At 41.5% G+C, this 21,755-nt stretch overlaps 1 protein-coding gene and 2 long non-coding RNA genes across 3 annotated transcripts in view; 2 read left to right on the top strand and 1 right to left on the bottom strand.

Annotated features, from left to right (window-relative positions):
* ATP6V0E1 (ATPase H+ transporting V0 subunit e1) overlaps positions 1 to 11,502 on the top strand; it is a 31,423-nt gene extending 19,921 nt beyond the window's left edge. Inside the window, exons 3-4 of the mRNA XM_072824127.1 lie at positions 3,545 to 3,674; positions 11,020 to 11,502. Of these exons, the coding sequence (XP_072680228.1) occupies positions 3,545 to 3,638 (94 nt within the window). The 3' untranslated portion in view covers positions 3,639 to 3,674; positions 11,020 to 11,502. The remainder of the gene's footprint in view (positions 1 to 3,544; positions 3,675 to 11,019) is intronic.
* Positions 5,084 to 9,510, bottom strand: LOC140632261 (uncharacterized). The gene is made up of 2 exons (XR_012029774.1): positions 8,463 to 9,510; positions 5,084 to 6,450 (listed from the first exon to the last, which is right to left on the bottom strand). It is a non-coding gene; the product is annotated as an uncharacterized lncRNA (long non-coding RNA).
* A 5,148-nt stretch (positions 11,503 to 16,650) lies between the features above and the next one.
* Positions 16,651 to 20,936, top strand: LOC140632257 (uncharacterized). The gene is made up of 2 exons (XR_012029771.1): positions 16,651 to 20,457; positions 20,553 to 20,936. It is a non-coding gene; the product is annotated as an uncharacterized lncRNA (long non-coding RNA).
* Positions 20,937 to 21,755: the final 819 nt, after the last annotated feature.

Genomic DNA, 21,755 nt, shown 5'->3' with positions numbered 1-21,755 from the left:
TTATTTAAAGCACACTTTGCTGCTAACCTCGCTTGGTGTCTCACAAGCTCATAAGGCCCTCAAGGGTTGGCCCCTTCACCAGTTTCTCTTTGCATCCTCAGAACCTGACATGGAGCATGGCATTCGTAAATGGTTGTGGAATTAATTAGGAGCTCCAGGGCTGCTTGATTTGTTTTGCCCTTAAGGTGCTATGGAAGCAGCCTGATGTAATGGGACTCATCAGGCCCACTTATCACTGATTCTCTGTAGGGTATTAAGCTTCCTAGCACTTAGTTTCTTCTTCATTAAAGTGAGGAACATGGACTTGATCTCTTGTCCATTCCAACCTTGTAGTTCTCTGAAACATTACCACACCATAGCTGCCTCAGTAGTTTGAATAATTTCAGATGGTTATCAGGCTGGCCTTCAGGTTATGGAGACATGTGGAACAGTTTGGGCAAGTGTAAAGGGTACCCTTAGTTCTCTTCTTGGACACATGAAGTAATAGATTCATTGGAATATGATCTCTTCCTCCACCCACTTCCATCAATTCTGAGTGGATTTTTTTTCTCCTTCAGTTTTCCACTGTGTTTATCAGCTTTAAAGGGAAATTTTAAGTCAGGCAGTAGTCAGAAGGGCAGGCGCAGAGCTCATCTGGTTAGAGGGGGAAATTCCTCCATGAAATCTCAAGTGAACTGATGTGGGCTTTTTCCCAAGGAATTTCTTGAACGGTAGTCTGTTGGTTTCGTTTGGTTTTTTGGTTTGTTTTAAGTGAGATGTTTTACTTGATTTGAAACATTAAGAGTAGTATATAAAATTAAATTTTAGGGAGTTTCTGAATCCTGATCTGAACAAGCAAAGTGGACTTCGTTCTTGACTTAGGATATTTTTTCTTTACCTCAGGTAACAAAGGCTTGTGATGGACTTCATTAACAGTCACCAGACGGATTCTTTATTTCCTTAACTTCCAGAGAGATTAGATTTAGTTAGATGGATGTCTTCTGAAATGTTCATTAAAAAAATATTTCAGAAGATAACTTTTGTAAGGGGGACGTTAGTCTAACCTGATTTCTGGTTCAGGAAATACTACCACCTCATTAGTATTGGGACCCCAGGCAAACCATTTAGCCTCTCTGCCTCGGTCTCCTTAACTGTGTTGTGGGAGAATTAAAAGAACGATTGTATATGAAGTAGAGCATCCGTATTTTTTAAAGCTCCCTAGATGATGATAACGTGCAGCCAGGATTGAGAAGCACTGATACAACGTCATACAAAGTGCTGGGAGATTGTGCTTTTATTTTATGCTCCATACATTTTTGATGGAAAAAGAGCCAGACCAGTTTCGGTACTAGCATATTTTTTTTATCTATCCTTCTAAGCATTGGCCAGTGATTTCAGTCTTTTACGAAAGGATGAACGACTGTTTTTACAGTCAGCCTCTATTGCCTGCTGGGTTTGGGGAAGTCCTGGGTCTGAGTGGAATTTTCCATGACTCTTAGCTCTGCACCATTAATGTTCACTGCAGTCACAGAGCTTTTCAGTGTGGCTGCCTGTGCTATCCTTTCTTTGTTTTGCAGCGACAGATAGATGTGACCTCAACTACAAGTCTTGGTATTTTGTTTGTTGTTTAATACTCTCTCATTCTAAGGACAGATCAGAGCATCTCATCTGAATTAGCTTTTGTATAAAGTGAGTCAGCCTGGGGTATCTGTTTTGGCCTGATTTCCTCAGGTATCATGTTTCCTGTCACAAAACCACCTTCAGTGGGGTGGGGTGGCAGGGCGGGTACATTTGTTTCGGTAGGTAGGTGTGAGCTTCGGGTGCAGTGCTGGCAGATTCTCCAGCAGTCTGGTCTTGTCGTTGGTGATCAGAATTGGCTTTTTTTTTTTTTTAAGATTTTATTTATCAAAAAAAAAAAAGATTTTATTTATCCATTTATAGAGACACAGAGAATGAGAGGCAGAGACACAGAGAGAGAATGAGAGGCAGAGACACAGGCAGAGGGAGAAGCAGGCTTTGTGCAGAGAGCCTGACGCGGGATTCGATCCAGGGTCTCCAGGATCACACCCTGGGCTGCAGGCAGCGCTAAACCGCTGCGCCACCGGGGCTGCCCAGAATTGGCTTTTTGATCCTTTGGAAGAGTTTTAAAAATGACAGCAACTGAAAGGAAAGGGGTAGACCCAAATAGCAGGCTGGTTGAGTTGGGCTAGTTCCCCTCTCACAGGGGAATTTAAAGTGCTAAAATTTTAGGAGGAGTCTCCTGTAGCAATCTCTCTCCTTTTCCTTGGAAAGCAGTAACCTCTATTCCACGCAGAGAGGCTAGCTGCATCAGATTATGTTACTAAAATCCATTCTCCCAGATTAGTCAGTGGAGGCTGGGCTTGTCTACCATATCCTATCCCTGCAAAATGAGAGAGAGATTTTCTAATCACTTTGTATGTATTATAGGAAAGTGAAAAGCAGTGTATATTCTACTTCATTCTGGTCTCTCTCAAATGTTACTTCCTTAGAGAGGCCGTCCCTGGCTACCTCCATCATTCTCTATTCCTTCATCCTACTTTATTTCTTGCCTGACATTATGTTATGTAAGCTTTGTGAAGGTAGTGACATTTCATTTTCTCCTCTGTATCCTTGGGGCTGGAACCTAGTAGGTGCTCATTAAATATTTGTTTAGTAAGTAAAACATGGAATAGTTTGAATACCTAGACATTTGTGTATTATCTTCTTTTTTGTTCTTTGCTTTGGTCTTAAGCTTAGTGATTCTCAGACTTTGCTAGATATATGTATCGCTGTATCAGAAACAAAGCCATTTATTCAGAACTTTGCAAGCTGTAGAAGAAAATTTTAAAAGACAATTTCGACCGTGTGCTTTTTAACTTCTAACCTTGAGGTAGTATGTAACACCACTGTACTTCCTCCACAATTAGCATGGGGATAGTACAGAGGAATGCACTGTTGCTTAGATTCTCAAGTAAGCTAGGGGAATTAAATACCTGTTTGGTTCAGCTCCACTGAGGCCAAAAGATATGTTACATATTTTAGCAGTGATGGTGATTAGAGAAGGGGAACTCACCTGTTACAGCCTAATTGGAAGATGATGGGCTGAAATTTAACCTTGGCTCTGCCATTAAAAATGGGTGTGTCCTGTCAGTTGTGGGCCTTAGCATTTGGAGAAGATAAAGTAACACCCATTCTTCCTGAGCTTGAAAGTTGTGATGATGCTAAATTGAGATTAGGTAAAGATATTCTGAGATAAAGATTCACATGAATGCAGGAAATCTTGGATACTTTGGAATTAAGATAATGAGAGTAAAGACAACTGATGAAGTGTCACTGCTTTGTCACTGTTTTGTCACTACGAATTGAAACGAAAGCAGGGTGTGCTTTGTGAAACATGGGTTATAAGATACGCTCCCATTAGCACCGTGTGTTTTATGAACTTAAGGGTATGGAAGGATTTAAATGTTACTAAAGCACCCATTTTCACCCTGATTGAAAATGGTCCTGTTCCAACATGAGTTCACACTTTGTATTGTTGCTTTTCCTCCCCCATTCATTCTCTTAGTTGGCTGATTGCAATTCTGGCCCAACTCAACCCTCTCTTTGGACCACAGTTGAAAAATGAAACCATCTGGTACCTCAAGTATCATTGGCCTTGAGGAGGAAGACCTGCTCTCCAGCGCTCAGTCATTGAGGTGATTATACCCTCAACCTTTCACATTGGTGTTGTCTGTCAGTCTGGCAGCTAGAGGTTGCCTTGACCTTTCCTTAGAAAACTACAGCCATTTTAACACTTGGCAAGGGCAGGCTGCTGAAAGTAAACATCTGAAGAGCAGAAATAAATTTGGAACTTAGGCCACTCACTTTACCAAAGGATTTATTCATAAGATTCCTTTAAGTTCTGCTGTTACCCAGTCATTTAAATAAAGTTTGCATGCGGTCTTTCAGATACAGGAGCGCCACTGTTTATACTGGATATTGCAGGATTCTTAAAGTTGCCGACAGATTTTAAATTAAGGGCATTTCTGAATGCTTTAGAGAGAGAAAGTCGGGTGCTCTTTGAACACTGGAGTTAAAATTTTAGGTTTTGTTTGGTTCAAGGGATCAGAGAGGTAAGGAGTGTTATAGTGGAAAGATTTATTCACTGGCTGAGAGTCAGAAAACCTGACTTCATTTCTCTTTCTCCGTTATTTTGAAAAATGAAAGTCTGTACTCGAAGCTTGCCTAGATTCTGGTTCTGCCTTTTTGGCAAGGGTATCTCTTAAGTGATACTGTGAACTCATATCAAGAGACACACAGTATATGACTCTTCTGTCTTTCGTGATGCCATGATGACCAGTGGGTTCAGATAACAGCAGCCTGGTCCCTCCAGTTGCAGAGTTCTCTGCCAGCCTTTTATCTGGGGATTTTATCCATTATGATCTTAGCCTGAAGTAAACATTTCAGTAGAAAGTACAAAACGGTGATTTTCCAGTTCCATCGTTACATCTACATTTGATGAGATGAAATGTTTTTATAAAGATGAACTTACCCTCTAGAGTTATTTAGTAACCTTGAAATATAGATCACATAGGAAAAGCACTGTACATATTTAATTTTTTTTCTTTTAATCTTCAGGGCAAGATATTAGTGCCTGAGTTACTTCCAGGGTATCCAGAGAAGTTTTCTTTTCTTCTCTCTTGAATTTTAATCAATTACATGTTATTACCCTTTTTATGATCAGATGTTCTTTCTTTGGTTTATGGGAGCCTGTCTAGACTGGCTTCTATGTCCTTTTGATATTATTCTCTGGTAGTTTCCTCACTTACTGGCAACATCAAGATGTCCCAGACCTCTCTGTGTGTTTTTTCTGTCCCAGACTTGGAATCTGCTGTTCCTCAGATTGCTTTTGAAATTTCCCACTGAGAGGATCTCTGGTTCACCAGTCAGTCCTCAAGGCCAACTGGCCATGGTTCCTTTCAGTGGGAAATGGATTTAAAAACCAAGATCTGATTGCTGGGTGCATCCATTTCTGCTGGGGTGTTGTTGCTTCTAAGCCTTTACAGTGGACAGAGCCAGGAAGTATGTTCTTCTAAGAAGAAAAATCATGAGTCCATGTTAGTACTTTTTTTTTTTTTTTTTTTAAGATTTTATTTATTCATTCATGAGAGACTCAGAGAGAGAGGCAGAGACACAGGCAGAGGGAGAAACAGGCTCCCGGTAAGGAGCCCAGTGCGGGACTCTATCCCCAGATCCGGGATCATGCCCTGAGCCGAAGGCAGACACTCAACCACTGAGCCACCCCAGTGTCCCCATGTTAGTACTTTTAATTCAAATTTAACATTACATGGTTTTTAACTTTTCATTTTATACCTGAATATCATTCACATATGCTGAAAATCTTGACTCCTATAGACAATAATTTAATTAACTTATTTTCATTATCCTGCAATACATAGAGTTTCAAAATAACACCAGTATAACTACTCAGTTTATTGCATGTAGTTTAGGATTTCTTTGCTGCTTTATTTGTCCTTAGAACAAAAGAAAAAAATCGTTTTCTGAGATCACTTGAAATAATTATTTTCTCTCATCATTATCAGTTTGATATATAATTAGATTATTTTATTATGTGTTCAAGTCATAGTGATTTTTATTTACCACTGTTTTTTGAATATGTAAAACATATTTCCAAAGTCAAAATGATAAACAAGATACATTCAGAGAAGTCTATTCTTCCTGTGTTTATTTTGCCAAGATAAGCAAATACATACAAATCTATATAAGTATGTATATATACATATGTGTATATATTCCCCACCTATAGCTATTACAGAAGAGATATCATATTATTTATACTATTCCATACCTTGATTTTTTTTTTCTCTGAACAGTATATCCTAGAGATTGCTTCTTCCTCCATTCTTTTTATAGCCATTGATGCACTTTTGGGTTGTTTCTAGTCTTTTGCTATTATTGATAAAGGCACAATATCATCCTATATATGAGACATTTTATATTTTTGCTGGTGACCTTTGGGTTAGATTCCATGAAAATTGGATTTGGTTTAAAGGTATATATGCTTTTTCTAGCTGTTACTATATTCCCTCTATAGGGATTATATATACTATTTTTACATTTCCACCAACAATATATGAGAGTGCCTGTTTCCTCACAGCCTCGATTTTTTGCCAGTCTGATAGGTAACTAGTCAGATTTTTTTTTTCCTTAGAATTCTGTCTTTGCCCAAAGTGGGATAAAATATATATGTGTGTATTATGTGATTTCTAAGACTTTTTTTTTTTACCTTTTTTTTTTCATCAAGTTCTCCTGTTACCCTTCCATATAACTACAGTGGGTATTAGGTCAGGATGTTGACTGGGGTTTCAAGCAGAGACCTTCAGGCCTCAGTTGGATCTCCTTCCAGCATTGCCTTTCACTTAACTTCTCTGAGCCTCATCTCCTTCTCCTGTAATAAAAGAGAATTGGGCCCTTTGGGTCCAAAGAATAAAGAGTGTGTGGATCTGAAGGTTTCATTTGCCCATTTTCAATCTCATGTTAACCTAATTGACAAAAAGAAAAAAACAACACACACACACACACAAACCTAATTGACAAATTCCTTATGTTGGCCCTCTGGTCCACGGCACAAACCAGGGCTGCTTGAAACCCTTACAGTAAAGGTGGTTCCTTTACAAACAAATGCCAAGAAGCAGGAGGGCATAACCAAAAGACCCTAATTATAAATGTCTTGTCACATTTATCCTGTGTTTGAGGTAGTGATTATGGTAGTACCATAACTATAGGACTTCAGTTATCACATGAAGAGATCTAATCTCTGCCTAACATGGGAGCAAACAGAACCCCTGTGACAAGACTTTTCTTTGTGATAAATCAAAAGATGGAGCTAAATTCCCTTTTGACCTTTGTGCTTTTACACAACCATGCGATGATAAAGGAGTATAGAAACTAGATTTAGGCCTGTCTTCATCTGGTAAGGAAAAGCTTTTGATTTTATACATGATTAGAGGCCAGATTTGGAAAGTAGGAGGTGTAAGCCAGACATGGTATTCAGCAGAGGAAAATCAGGAGTAGTCATGAAAGCTTTAAAATAATTTTATATAGGTGGGATTGACTTGATTTCAACAGCACAGTTAAACACCTAGCTGATCTTTTGCTACTTTAATCATTTAATTGCCACAATGCTTTCATATGTTGATGATAGACTGGGTTACAGCACATTATGTTTATTGGCTGGAAATCTTGCTGGTACTTCTAAGAACAGAGCTCACTCCACGTCTGCTCCCTGCCAGCCTTTTCTGCCTCTCCTGGATTCCTAAGATGCTTCCGGAACTGTCTCATCAAGATTGCTGCTTTGGTCATGGCCCATTTTCCTCCAGCCTTGGGGGTGTGATGCTAATGTGGAATCTCCTTGGAGTAGATTTGGCTTCAGCCCCGGCATCCTATAAGTTAGTCGGTTTACCACACCCCTGTAATATTTTAGACAAATTTATATGTCTTACTGCAGTCCTAAAGGGCAGACATTGTTTTTTATTACAGAGTCTGGACAGGAAAGGAATAAAGTGTAATTAGGCCTCTGCCTCAGGGGAGCTGTTTTTCTACGCATTCCAAAAATATTTGAGTGCTCATGAGGTACATGGTACTGAGTGGGGATTTCAAGGAAGGCCATGGGCTCTGAAGAGGTTTGTGATTGTTGAGAGATTGAAATTAAGTCATAGTTGTGAAAAGTTAAACAATGCAAGGTGTTTTGTGGTTTAAAAGTGTATCTTTTACTCTGCTCTCTGACCGGATATGCTGCTGCCACTTGAAACTGTCAAGTCTCCGTTTCAATTCCTGATGTTAGAGATTTCGCTGTCACTTAGAGTCAGAACCTATTCTATCACCTTTCTCCTCTGCCTCAGATCCAGTTTATCCTGCTAATGGCTCTTATGTGTGCCTTTCCTCCCCCTTCCTCCTTTGGGCACCCTAATTTCTGACCCAGATCATTGCAGCTCTGAGTTTTTACAGTGGCTCTTCATCAGGTCCCCCTGCTTGACAGTCACTAGTGGCTCTTCATCAGGTCCCCCTGCTTGACAGTCACTATATCTACAAAACACCACCCTGTTTGTCTCCCTGATGCAGCACTTCCTGAGAGTGCTGCTTGTCCCAGAAGCTTTTAGTAGTTCTCCATAGGGTTTTCTGTTTTGTTTTGTTTTGTTAAATTTTACTTATTCATTAGAGAGAGAGAGAGGCAGAGACAAAGGCAGAGGGAGAAGTAGGCTCCATGCAGGGATCCCAACGTGGGACTCGATCCCGGGTCTCCAGGATCACACCCCGGGCTGCAAGTGGTGCTAAACTGCTGCACCACTGGGGCTGCCCTGTGTTTTTTTTTTTTTTTTTTTAAACTTGAAGGCCTTGAGTTCAGTGGGTACATGCCCCTTGGAATGCCGTGTAACTTGTGGCCACCAGAGTCCCATGAGCCACCAAAGATAATAATGACTAACCTGCCGGTGATGTCCAGCTCCCTAAGTTGGCAGTCAAGGCCTTCCCAGTTGCCTTCGGATCACTTTTTGCGGCCATTCTTCCACTGCTTTCCTCCACGACCTATTGGTTCCAGCTCTGCCATTTCCATGTTCTGGACAAAATGGACTTTGCTTAGCCCTTCCTGTCTCTCATTGCCCTATGACATTCATTAATTTAGGAGGCATGTTAGCAAACACACTATTCTGCAGAGTTCTCTCTACTCTCTTGCCTCCATTCTCCCATTCTTTCAACTCTCTTGGATATTTTCTCTTTGAGTGTCTGGCTTGCAAATCCTTGTACTTTCTTTCTGGCTACTTGGTATCAAAATGATTTCATCTGTCCCTTTATGTAGTTAGCTCTCCAGTTTTTGCCATTCATATTCTGCATTGTCTTGACTTACTAAATACACATACCTTCTGCTTGCTTAAATATCTCTTGTAGTTAATCTACAATAAACATGTATCTTACACATAATCGTAAAGGAGGAATTGTTTTGTGAATTTATGTAAAATGAAAAAATATAGATAAAAATGAAATGTATTCTTTGATTAAAAAAATATATTCACTTACCCTCCCCTGAACAGATTTGCTGGTTCTGCCCTTAATATTTTTATGTTGTCTTTATTCTCAGTTTTATATGAAAGTAGCCTTAGTGATTTCCTTATTTTACAAAAAATGAGAACATGGACCCTTTGGTTGAGTTCCTCTCCACCCACCCCCAATGGCTATTTCATGTCAGAGAGATGATTAGAATATGTGCTGCTTCAGTTCACTCCCGAATCAAACCACAAGTCCATGCCATTTAACATAATTCTCACTCACGTTTATCTCAAACTAGTATCATTGAGCTTACGTGAAAATTATTTCATTTCTGTGTGGTTTTCCAAAGGTGAAGACTTATTTTCCCTTTTGTTATTCACATGTCCAAAAAGGTCTAAACAACAAGGAGGTCTAGCCTGTGTGCTTTGTAAAAAATTAACACAGGGACGCCTAAGTGGCTCAGTGGTTGAGCGCCTGCCTGCCTTTGGCTCAGGGCGTGATCCTGGAGTCCTGGGATCGAGTCCCATATCGGGCTCCCTGCATGGAGCCTGCTTCTCCCTCTGCCTGTGTCTCTGCCTCTCTCTCTCTCTCTGTGTGTTTTTCATTAATAAATTTAAAAAAAATTAACACAAAAAACATCTGTATTAACTGCTTTAATATTCTCAAGTTAAATTTATCATCTGCCTGGAACTTGGGTCTGTATAGATGGGACTGTTCTGCTGGCATAAGGAGGAGAAGAGGAAATGATCATTAGATTAAAGGTTTTATGAGGCCGTGAGGCCACAAGAAACCAGTAGCTCTGGTAATTGCCCCTCCCTGGCCCGATGTGGTTATTTTCCTAGTACATTGTAAAAACAGTCCTCTGATTATATCTTGAATTGAATATATTTTGTTTGCAGCGTCCTGCTTTAGTGGGTCCAGCAGTCTAGTCCTTTCCATATTGAGGATGGTTGTACTGTCCCAGCTGTCCCCAGAAAGACCAGCAGCCTTGTATTTACTTCTGGGTGTCATGAACCCCAAGGCCTTGGGAAGCCTATCATTTTACCACATTTCTTCCTTTCCATTTTTTTCTTTTATTTTGAACTTCTGTGGATTCTCCTGGTTGTGCTCACTGATTTGGAAAACCTTAAGGGCCCATTCAATCTCCTACATGCTATATGACCTTCAGTCTTGTCAGACATGCCTGCCTGTAACCTTGTCTTTTCCTAGTTTAATTAGCCCCTTGCTCACCTGCACCTAACCGTCAACATTTTGGCAAAATGTGTGTTGTAACCAGCTTGCCTGCCTGCCTTCCTTCCTTCCTTCCTTCCTTCCTTCCTTCCTTCCTTCCTTCCTTCTTCCCTCCCTCCCTCCCTTGCCCCCCTCCTTCCCTCCTTCCTGTCTGTCTGTCTATGATTTTATTTATTCATTCATGAGAGACAGAGGGAGACATAGGGAGAAGCAGGCTCCCCATAACCAGCTTTTCTTTTCTGCCAACTCAGGCTTTGTGTGGAAATTGCCTTGGAAAGCCACTATTTATTTAATTTTTATATTCTCTTTATTGGTTTTTAATTTTGGAAGCTGCATATGTGGCTTTGTTTATAAAGTCCTTTAAAACAGGCTTTTATATAAAGGAGTTTATGTGACCACTGCTCTTAGTTTGATGTGTGAAAATTCCAATCTTCAGTGTTTGTTAGCTGGAAGAGGGGAGGGGCAAATACAGATTCTTAAAGTGTGAACGCATTAGGTTCCAATAGGATCAGCTTGAGTCAACTTCCTGCGTTCCATGACACAAACTGTTCCTTGTGACCCTCATTTCAGCAATGTCCTTGGTAATCAGACCTCTTGTCGCAGCCCTGTAAAGCCTGCCCACTTGAGCCCACTTTTCTTTCAAGTATTTATTGAGCACCTATATATTTTAAATTATTAGCCTGATTGACTTTTCTTGATGTTATGAACCTTTTGCCCTTTCTTAAGGATAGCGTAAGGATCAGTTACCCAAACGGCTTTGTTTTGCAGGTCACGAAGAGAATTCCTCTAGATGCAAAATCAACTCCAAACCCAGACCGCCTTCTTTGACTTGCCTATTTTGGCCATCAGCTGCCTTAAACATTCACACCATATTTGAATATCTTATTCTACAATGCAGTATTTTTTCCTGTTGCCTTTTTTTACATTTTGATGAATTATGTGCCTACTTAACTTAAACTGTGCTGACTCCATAAAATGTTTATGCACTCTTCTGAGATAGAGGGTGCTATTCTTCTGAGAAATACATTGCTCTCTCCTTGGAACCTGTGAATTTGAAGATGACTCCTGCCTGGTCACAACATGAGAATCAGCAAAGTGTTTAAAAACTGTCACAAGACAAGGCAGTCAGTAGGAGAGCATGTTCAGAGGGAATATCTGTCCCAACAGAATTACACCAAAGTATATTTTCAGGATGACTTTCTTATTTCTGCCATCTACTGGAATAAATTATTTTTCAGCTTTCTGTGGAAATCTGGTTTCTGTGTTTATTCATTTTTGTAAGTTTTTCTGTCTCTAGATAATGCGTTTTAAAAAAAATGATTTTGTAGTTCAAACTGAGGTTGGAAATACAAACCTGGTCATGTAGTTTGACATACCCCCCAAAGAGACTGGTGAGTACTTTTCTTAATCATTAGTAATCATTGGAGTACTTACTGTAGCCAAGGCCTGGAGGAATCAAAGGTAATTGAGGTCCCTGCAAATTCCAGAGCTGATAACACAATTTGGAGAGGTAAGGTCGATCTACATAGAACTGTAATACAAGGCTGTGTTTGGCCATTGCCCATAAAAAAGTGGTTATGATGGTGAGCCACTAGAGGTTCTGTACCCACCACAGGCACAAGGTACAATTGGCAATTCCTTGTACCAGCACACCCTCAGAAATAGGACTGGAGAAATTAGGATGGATTGAAAAGCTTAGGATGGGACAGTAATTCTGTTTTGGTAGCAGGCCTCTGAATAATTCACTAATTTGGGGACTTTATTAGTTTTAAGAAATTAAAATTTTAAATGGATCTAAATTTTCACCAGTGCATGGCTTTTTGACAGCCAGCCAAGCCAAGAATGGATTTCCTGTTTTGCAGTTTGTGCTTCTGTATTCCTCCCAAACTGTCTGAACTCATTGCTTTGCTGTTCTTACAACAAAAGAGTTTCAAGTTGAAATGACTGTCCTGCTTTCATTTCTTCCATTTTTTTCTTTTATTTTGAACTTCAGATTTTTTTTGAGGGGCAACTCCATACTTTACGTTTTTAGCAAACGGCTTCTTTTTTTTTTTTAATAGCTAATTTCATGGAATCGTTAAAACACTGAAGATCTGACGCTGGAGGGACCATAGTGGCAAACACTAGCTACCTCCATGGCTTTATAGATAAGGCATCTGAGCCCAGATGGGGACATTGCTTGCCTAGTTTAATTCAGCTGGTCAGAGACAGACCAGGGAGTAGGATCCACATTTTGTAATTTTTCCCCTAGAGCCCTTCTCACTTGCTACCCTGCCTTTCCCAGAGTTGGAGCCAGTTTTGGGTTTCAGGTAGAAAGGAAGAATTCCCCCAGCAGAGCAATTCACTTGACCTTAATATTTGTCCTCACAAAAAAAAAAAAAAAAAAAAATTTGTCCTCACAGAATGCAATACTGGTGGCTCCTGTGGGTACATAAGAGGATGCTACAGTGTCTAAGCCCTAACCGTGGGGGAAGTTCTGACTATTGCAGCTGTCTACCCAGCTTCCTCAAGTCAGGTCCTGCATCCCATTATCACTGGGGGTCAGCTGAAAACCTTCCCAACTGCCACTCTGCACTGCTTTCTTGCAAAGCACCCAGAGCTTTGAAGCTGAGCCTTGTGATGTCCCTAAGTAGTGACATTTCCTTTGAGTGTTGCTTTCACCTGTCTGGAGTTCAGCATATGGCATTAGCTGATAGGGAGCCTACATAGTTTCAGCATCACTGCCCTTAGCTGTGCATACTTGCCCCAATGATGGAGGACAGCGTTCATGATCATTGTTTGGCACAGTTCCAATTTAATGGCATAGTTGAAAGCAGAGGTCCTGACCCTGGTTGATCCAAGTCCCTGAGTTCTGCCTTACTGTCACTTCCTACTCATCCATTTTTGTATTTCCCAGTTGCTCTCAATTAGACATTTTGGGAAGTCCACTGGATTATATCGCTTTTTGCATTTGAACTTGCCATTTGGTGGGACACAGGAAGATTAGTGTGTTGGCTGCATTAATAATAGAAGCACAAGGATGCAATCATGGAAGGAGCTGATTTTGTACCAGGGAGGTTTTAGTCGTCCCCCTCAGAAGGGAACGTCCTGCTCAGTAAGCCTTCTAGGGAAGTATAAGGCCCTAATTGCAGCTTAGGCCTGAACCTAAAGGGTTCTCTTCAAACCTAGTGGGACCTACTGCTAATGAGGCCCTAATGGCCTCAGAGTAAAACCTATGAAGAAGAAAGCTCATTTCCTAGCCAAGTTGGAGATCAAAGACTTCCCAGAAAGATTGATCACAACCCCCTAAAGGCCAGGTACCATGACTGTCACCACCTAACTTTATGGCTATTGTTGAAATGAGGGAATGAGGAAATCAACTCATTTTTTGTGAGGGGGACTTGCTAAGTTCCTTTGTCCAGGAAGTCACTTAATCCTTGAACCTATTTCCTCATTTATGACATTTTTGAGAAAATTAAATACAACCAGTTTATACACTCAGATACGTGCTTTCTCCTCACCTCATTCCTAGTAATTGACCTGTTTTGTTACAACATGGCCCATCATCTGAGATGGATGGATGGCTGCAAATCACATTTTGTTTGATAGTTCTCTTGCTCCAGTGAGTGCCAGGACCCAAGCTTGGAAGGAGCCCCGTACAGCCCTTTAAAAGGATATTGGAAAGGTCCTTCTCCAAAGCCTGTCCAGATGAATGTGGTGTGGACTCCTGGCATGATCATTACACTAGGAGAGGCCCCAGGTTTGCAGTCTTACTCCATCATTTGCAAGCAGTATTAACTTTGAGCAAATCTTTAATTTCTGGGCCTCAGTTTTTTCATCTACAGAATGGGGATACTACTTCCTGCCTTTTCTGCTATACAAGCTTGTTACCAGGTGAGATGGTGGTGGTGAAGATGATTTGTAACCTTTTTTTTTTTTTTTGAGATTTTATTTATTTATTCATGAGAGAGAGAGAGAGAGAGAGAGGCAGAGACACAGGCAGAGGGAGAAGCAGGCTCCATGCAGGGAGCCCGATGTGGGACTCGATCCCGGGTCTCCAGGATCACGCCCTGGGCCAAAGGCAGGCACTAAACCGCTAAGCCACCCAGGGATCCCTGATTTGTAACTTTTAATAGTACATGAAGAATATTTTCCAAAGAAATGACAAAACTGCTATGATCCCTTGATGACTTTTCTATAAAGACAGGCCCCAGAGGGGCAGTCAACTGATTTTTTTCTACATAGGTTTTCCCTTTTGATAAGTCCCTTGTACTTGGGTTACAGAAAAATCAAAGACACACACCAGGCTCCAGGCCTGAGCTCTGAGCAGGAAGATGGATCTCTTAGAAACAATCCTAGCATAAGTGTTTGGACCACATCTTTCCTGCCCTTCCATGTTCTGTGTGAGTCCTACAAACTCTTCTACCAGAATGGCAATATTGCTGGCATGATTTAAGATGTAGCCTGAGGGTCATTGTTTTCCTTGAACAATGTTTTTGTTTTCTTATCCCTGAGCTGACAATATTTTATCATATCTTACTTTGGCATTGCTTCAGAAGTAGCGTCTTTTTGCTCATTTCTGCTGGCCAATTTTTTAACAATGGTAAGTGTTAGAATTGAAAAATGACTTTTTTTAAAAGATTTATTTTCTTTATTTTAGAAATGTGTGCTGTGTGTGTTCACAAACAGGGAAGGTAGAGAGAGAATCTCAAGCAAACTCCCCACTGAGTGCGTGTGAAACCCCATGAGGGCTCAGTTTTAGGACCTTGAGAACATGATCTGGGATGAAACCAAGTCGGATGCTCAACCCACTGAGCCACCCAAGTACCCCAAGAAATGAATTTAAATCGTTGATTGGACTCATGGAAGATTTGGCCCTGGATTTCGTCTTCCAAAAATTTGAAGTCCGTTGCTCTTTTACGAACTATATTTAAGTTGCATCTTAAAATACATATCTAGGCATGTTAGAATGGTGTCACCACCCTATCCTTCTATGTAAATGCTCTTTTCTGTGTGAAGATCAAATATATATAAAATGAAGATGGGACCTTAGGCAGAGGTATGAATTACTTTTCCCCTGCCCCTTTATTTCAACTTTTTCTCAAGAGTTGAATGGATGGAGTTAATTGTAGAAAATCTGCAATTTTCACAGAAAAAGCACAGTATAGAATACAATCGTAAAGGATATTTATCATAGCACAATTAATGGAAAACAACCATAATGCACAATATAAGGAGATGCTTAAATAAGTCATACTGCATCCAACTGAAGGAATATCATGGTACATTTAATAATTTCTTTATTTCTGTGACATATGCCTGGAAATGAAGTTGAAAAGATAGATAAAAGTACTCATACTGCCTCTGGATGGGAACTGCAAATGACTCAAATTTTCTTTCTTCCGTTTTTAGTATTTTCTCCAACAAAAAGGTAATACTTGAGCCCAAAAAAAGAAACGATAGGGATCCCTGGGTGGCGCAGCAGTTTAGCGCCTGCCTTTGGCCCATGGCGCGATCCTGGAGACCCAGGATCGAATCCCACGTCGGGCTCCCGGTGCATGGAGCCTGCTTCTCCCTCTGCCTGTGTCTCTGCCTCTCTCTCACTGTGTGCCTATCATAAATAAAAATTTAAAAAAAAAACAAAAAACAAAAAACGATAAAAATTATTTTACTAACAAAAAAAGAATGTTAAGAAAAAAAGGATTTTAAACTTATGTACATAGCAAAAAGTCTGATGAGAAATAGACCAAAAGGTTGATAATGATTATTTCTTTTGCAACGCTGTATACTTTCCGCAGAGAGCATGTATTCCATCATAATCGGGGAAAAAGGTGTTTTGGAGGGGACTATTGTCAGAATAGTGCCAGTATTTCCTTCAAACATTATATAACACACACACTTTTTTTTTTTTTAAAGAGTAATTCAGGGTCAGGGGAAATGAAGTCAGCTAGATCTATTAAAACACTAAAGCTATTCTGAATCAATGAAAATCAGCAAGTTCACACAGCAATTCTGATTAACTGTTTCCATTGTGCAGGACAGAGTACAGAGCATTCAGCTTATGAAACTCTGGCCTCCTTTTGTATAGGTGCTCACAGTGACGGCATGGTGGAATGAAAAGGGAGCATTGATTTTGATTCTGCCCACAGAGAAAAGTGGAAGCCTGGGGTATTAATGTTCTGGGGTCCCACATGGGTTAGAATAAGCCTCACTGTTCTTTCCCTCCCAACTGCTCCAAGCCAGTCTTTCATTCAGGCTGTGTCACTGCTTCAGTTAAAATCTCGTCCTTGTGAAATGCATTGGCCGTTTTCCCCAACTCTCACCCACCCACCCACCCACCCCGCCCCTTGCAGGCCAACTCCAAAACAGGAGTATCCTGGTGGCTAAGGATGCTCAACAACTAGCACTGCTACCCACGTGAATCCAGTTAGGATTCTACTTAAGTGGATGTCAGGATTTTGACATGGTTTCCATAGTTTCTTTACACTGTCCAAAGTGTGGTACTATGCTGTGGGTTGCCACTCCAAAACAGAACAAGCAGAGCAGATGTTTTGTAAAAGTAGGCGATGTATTTGAGGAAGCATGAGTTGAGAGGCTAAGTATGACTGACTTTGCAAGCCACAAAAGCTTTTCAACAACATTCAACAGGTATTTTCAGTTCCTGTTCTTTGTCATGATGCCAGCTGCTTGAGACAGTGGGAAGCAGAAGAGAGACCCAGTCCTGAACTCCTGGAGTTCAGGGTTTAGCAGGGAGACAACTGGGTCCCAGGTGCTCCTGGTGAGTGGAGTGCACGGAGCCAGGTGATGTGGCATTGCATGTACTGGTTGCTGGGTAAGGGCACTAGAAACACTAATGGAGGAAGGCTTCTTGGAGGAAATGATCTTTAAAGGTAAACCCAGAGAATGATTAAGAGCTAGGTCAACAATTGATGAAGCCATTGCAAAAGTCCCAGAGGGAGAAGCATCCTGGATTATGGTAATAGGAAAGAAACAGAGTTAGAGAAGTAGTGTATTGGGGGCTAGCACATACAGATGATTGATTGGATGTTGGGGGAGGGAGGTTGTTAAGGGACAGGAAGGAGTCAAGGACTGCAGCCAGGTTCCCCGCCAGGTGGACATTGGAGCCTTTCACTGAGATGAGGGCAGTGAGTTCAGTTGTGGACAATATGAATTTGCAGGTGCCAGAGGTCTGCATGTGCAAATACCCAGTGGGCCATTGTTATGTGGGTCTGGAAGTTGGGCAGGAAGACATGGCTGCAGAGTGGGGGTATGGGCAACCAGCGTGGAGATTACTGAGCCTGTGGGTGTGGATAAGGGGCCAGGAAGAATGTGTAGAGTGAGAAGAGACCTAGTCTAGGCGGGAGACCTTTGGAGCACCCACTTTTCAGTGGTGGGCAGAGAAGAGGAATCTAGAGATCCGTGGTAAGCGCCACGGCTTGAACAGCAGTTAGCACCACCCTTACCTGCAGCTTCTTAACATACATTATTGCATGAATAAGTGGGACATAGTCCTATATTATAGTTGGAGATGCTGAGATTATGTGACCTAGCCAATTTCACCCAGAAGATATTCCCTGAAATCATCTGGGAATTTAGGTGCATGTATACTTGTGTTTTCCTGGGAAGCAAGTATATGGCTTTCATCAGACCCCTAGAAAAGTTCAGAACCATTGTTGATATCAACAATAGGGGTGTCTAGCTGGCACAGTCAGTGGAGCATGTGACTCTTGATCTCGGAGTCGTGGGTTTGAGCCCTACACCTGGCATAGAGTTTACCTAAAAAATAGTATCAACAATGGCTGATCCTTAACCTGGTGCTTGCTGTGTGCCAGCCCTAAGAACTTTACCCTTCACCAGACTATAATTGGGGCAGGACAGGGCAAAGAGCAGTCTTGCACATCTCTCTCCTTTCTAATAGTCCCAGTTTCTCTATGTCCTTGAGCCCCCAGGGAGGAGAAAAGACCACCAACCTGGTCCTCTTCTTTCCTGTGTTTACAGGACCCTAAAACTGTTCTTAACTCCTTTGTTAGAAGGAGAGAAGAACTGCCCTTACTTAGTCCTTATTTCACCTCAGTTCCCACCCCTACTGCCAGTTTTCCCAAAGGCAACTTCCCCTTTTGCCAGGCTGGGAAGAGATACTTGGAGGAAGCCCTCTCATGTCGAGCTGACTGGTTGTAGGGGCACCCATGAAGAGCTGTGGCCAGCTCACTGGGACTCCTGCAGCCATAATCCTGGCTTTAGCCTGCATCATAGGTGTGCCGCGCAGGTCAACAAGGTGCCTTGGGGGTCTGTATGGAAAGGCAGGCCCAAGAATTCAGCTTCCTTCTGGGACTGCCCTTCCTAACAGAATAGTATCTGCAGTTGGCATCTGGGTTTGTTAATGTGCTTCATGTCTGTCTCACTGCAACTGGTGTGTGAAAATAGAGATGGGCAGAGGGAGAAGCAGGATCCCTTCAGGGAGCCCAATGCAGGACTTGATCCCAGGACTCCGGGATCACAACCTGAGCCAAAGATAGACACTCAACCACTGAGCCACCCAGGTGTCCCTTCTTTCTTTTAGCAGCCCCTCTGGACTGTTCACTTCCTGGATGTGGAAATCCAGTTTCATAGTTTTACACTGGATTTGCACTTTTTCAGAGCGCGCCTCCATCTGTAGTTCAACAGACTGTTATCATAGTTACAGGTCTTGGTTCCTGCTGCTTATCGATCTGTTCCTCCACTTTCTGTTTTTATCGGCCTACAATAAGAATGTCTTATTGTACCTGGCCTCTGGGGGTATTTCCTACAACAAATGCTAGATTGTTCTCACTCCCTGGCTTCCTGGCTTGCTATCAGTGAGAGTTGCTGATACTAACACTGTGTGTTCAGCTCAGTGCTGACAAAAAACAAAACCAAACCAAAAAACAAAACCCCACAGGAATTACTAACTGTCCTAGAAGTTTTCAGTCTTAGCAAAACAGACAAAACAATTTTGAGAGGAATGCTGTCTTGGAAGATAATGGAATCTCAAAACAGTCTTGAGTTGCTGGCTGCTTTCTCTTGCTATTTCACTTTCCCTTTGCTGCTTGCGGCTTCTCTTCTAAGAAGCTTCTAGTCACATTCCTCCTTAGTAGGTGGGGGAAGGGAAAACCAACACTACTGAGCACCATTAGGCATCAGGTTCTGCATTTGATGTTCAAAATCAACCTGTGAGGCAGGTTATGACAGAAACCCAGAACAGTAAGCTTAGTATCTTGCCCAAATACATTAGAAAGAAAGTGGCCCTGAAACACGCAGGTATGGTGTTGTTAATCCCTGCAACAGGGCCTCCCCTCTTATAAACTCTGTTGTATTATAAGCTTTCCATGTCACCCTCCTCCAGGTTCTGAGTTCCTCCAGGGCGATGACTCTACCTCCATGTACACATTAGAAACTCAACAAATGTCAGTTTATTTCTCTCTCTTCTCGTCCCCTGCCCATCATTAAACATAAGCTTGATTATGCTAATGACATGCCTTGCGTTCTCCATAATTCAAGGATGTCTTAGTGTTAACGCCACTTGATTTGAGGACTCAATAACATACATGATATGAATAGTACAAACCAATAAGCACTTTAAGTACTCAGTTGGGTGGTAGAGGAAACAATAGTAATGAGGGCAGTAATAGACATGGTAGAAATAGGCTTCATAAAACGCGTGGGATCTTGAGTCATGGAAGATGAGTAGGATTTAGACCACAAGCAGTTATTAAGTTCCTATCCCATGGCAGGCCTAGTTCTGCATGTGGGAGTGAGGAATCAGGGTAAATAAGTAATGGAGAGACTAGAGAAGAGCCTTGGAACTGAACTTGGTGCTTTCTGGAAGAAGTAAGAAACCAAAGTTCAGAGCTGTCACATAAAGAATACTGTATCCTATTGAGAGGTTAAGGGAAGGGGAATAACTGAACTCTTCCCCAAAAGAGTTATTTTTCAGGAGAGGTGAATGAGGGATGGGTGCCAATTGCCAACCATCAATTAGTATCTTTTCTATTCACCTTCAGCAGTGCTCCAGTCTCCTCAGGAAGAAAATCACTTTTCAAAAGTGTGAGAGGGACACAGCTTTTCCTGGAGATCTTCCAGCTTTGAGTTAATGAATCTCACTTCTGAAGCTGTGAAATGTTAAAGTATCACAAGGTCCAGAGGGGCATGGAAAGAAAACACTTAGATCCAAAGGGCTACCACTCATTTGGATGTGTCCATAATCAGCAGGTAGGGCTCTCAGTCTGTGCTCTAATGAAGAACTGTAAACTCGAGGTCGTTAAGGAAAAATTAGGACCTGTGGCAACTCTTTTCATTATTTTCAGGAGAATTCAATGTTACAAATTAGAAGGTTGGTAGAGAACATCCAGTTCTAGTCCACATTCCTCAAGGTGAAGAAAGTAAAACCCAGAGAGGTCCCACTCCTCACCTGGATCTCACAGTAAGTACAGCTCAAACTGAACTTTGGGTCCAAGAACAGTGTTTCCAATACGTCAAGGTTTAAAGTGGGTCAGCATATACAGAAAATATCACTGGAAGGTGCACAGAGCATGGGTACTTGTGGTTGCTTCTAAGAGGGAAAATGAGTGGCCAGAGACCGGGGTGGGGGGAAATTTAATATTCACTGAATGTCTTTTTGTACCTTCTAAATTTTGTGCTGTGTATATGTTCTCTAATCAAAAAATAAATAATTCATTTTAAGAGTTCAATGGAGTCCTAACTCTTGCTTCGTTTCCCCCGTTGTGTAATGTTTGTGTAAAATAATTTTTTGACTCAGTCTTTTGATTCTGCAGAAGCAAGATTAAGCACTTTGGAGGTGGTGATGGCAGTTGGTTACTACTTTGTGGCTAGAACAAGAAGAGTCTCCTGAACCTCAAGACAGTGCTATTCCAGAGTCCCAGTTTCCTGCCAATGTTGATTGTGGCACAATCTGGCAGGATAAAACCCAGAGAAACACAGATCAATTAGCAGTCAGTGATTTCATTCACTTCAGTGCAGGATATGGTCATTAACAAACCAGGATGGAGAGCTCTCAGCCAAAACTGTCCTTTCCAAGACAAGGGAAGATGCAAAGGTGGAAATCCAGTGTAACTCACTAGTGAGCCCCTTCAATGGCAGAGCCGAATGCTGGAAGAATCAGGCTGCTCTTTGACCCCAGCAAAATGTTGCCCAGCTGAAATGTGAAAATGACTGTTGGAAGGGCAGCACAACAATGGAAGAGCTAACCATCTCCTGGAGTTTTTCCAAACATAGTATTATGAGAAAGGATAGTCTGTAACGTATTCCATGGCGATTTAATGCATGAATCTAATATGAATAAGTTAGAGGAAACTGGCTCAAATTTCCTGAGCCAGTTTTTCTATTGGTGTTTCAATTTCATTTCATTTTTTTTTAAGATTTTATTTATTTATTCATGAGAGACACAGAGAGAGAGACAGAGATATAGGCAGAGGGAGATGCGAGACTCTATCCCAGGACTCTGGCCAGGATCATGACCTGAACCAAGGGCAGACACTCAAGCCACCCAG

This window comes from Canis lupus, chromosome 4 (genome assembly GCF_048164855.1).
Source record: "Canis lupus baileyi chromosome 4, mCanLup2.hap1, whole genome shotgun sequence".
Classification (NCBI taxonomy): domain Eukaryota; kingdom Metazoa; phylum Chordata; class Mammalia; order Carnivora; family Canidae; genus Canis; species Canis lupus.
This window is presented reverse-complemented; position numbering and strand designations above follow the sequence as displayed.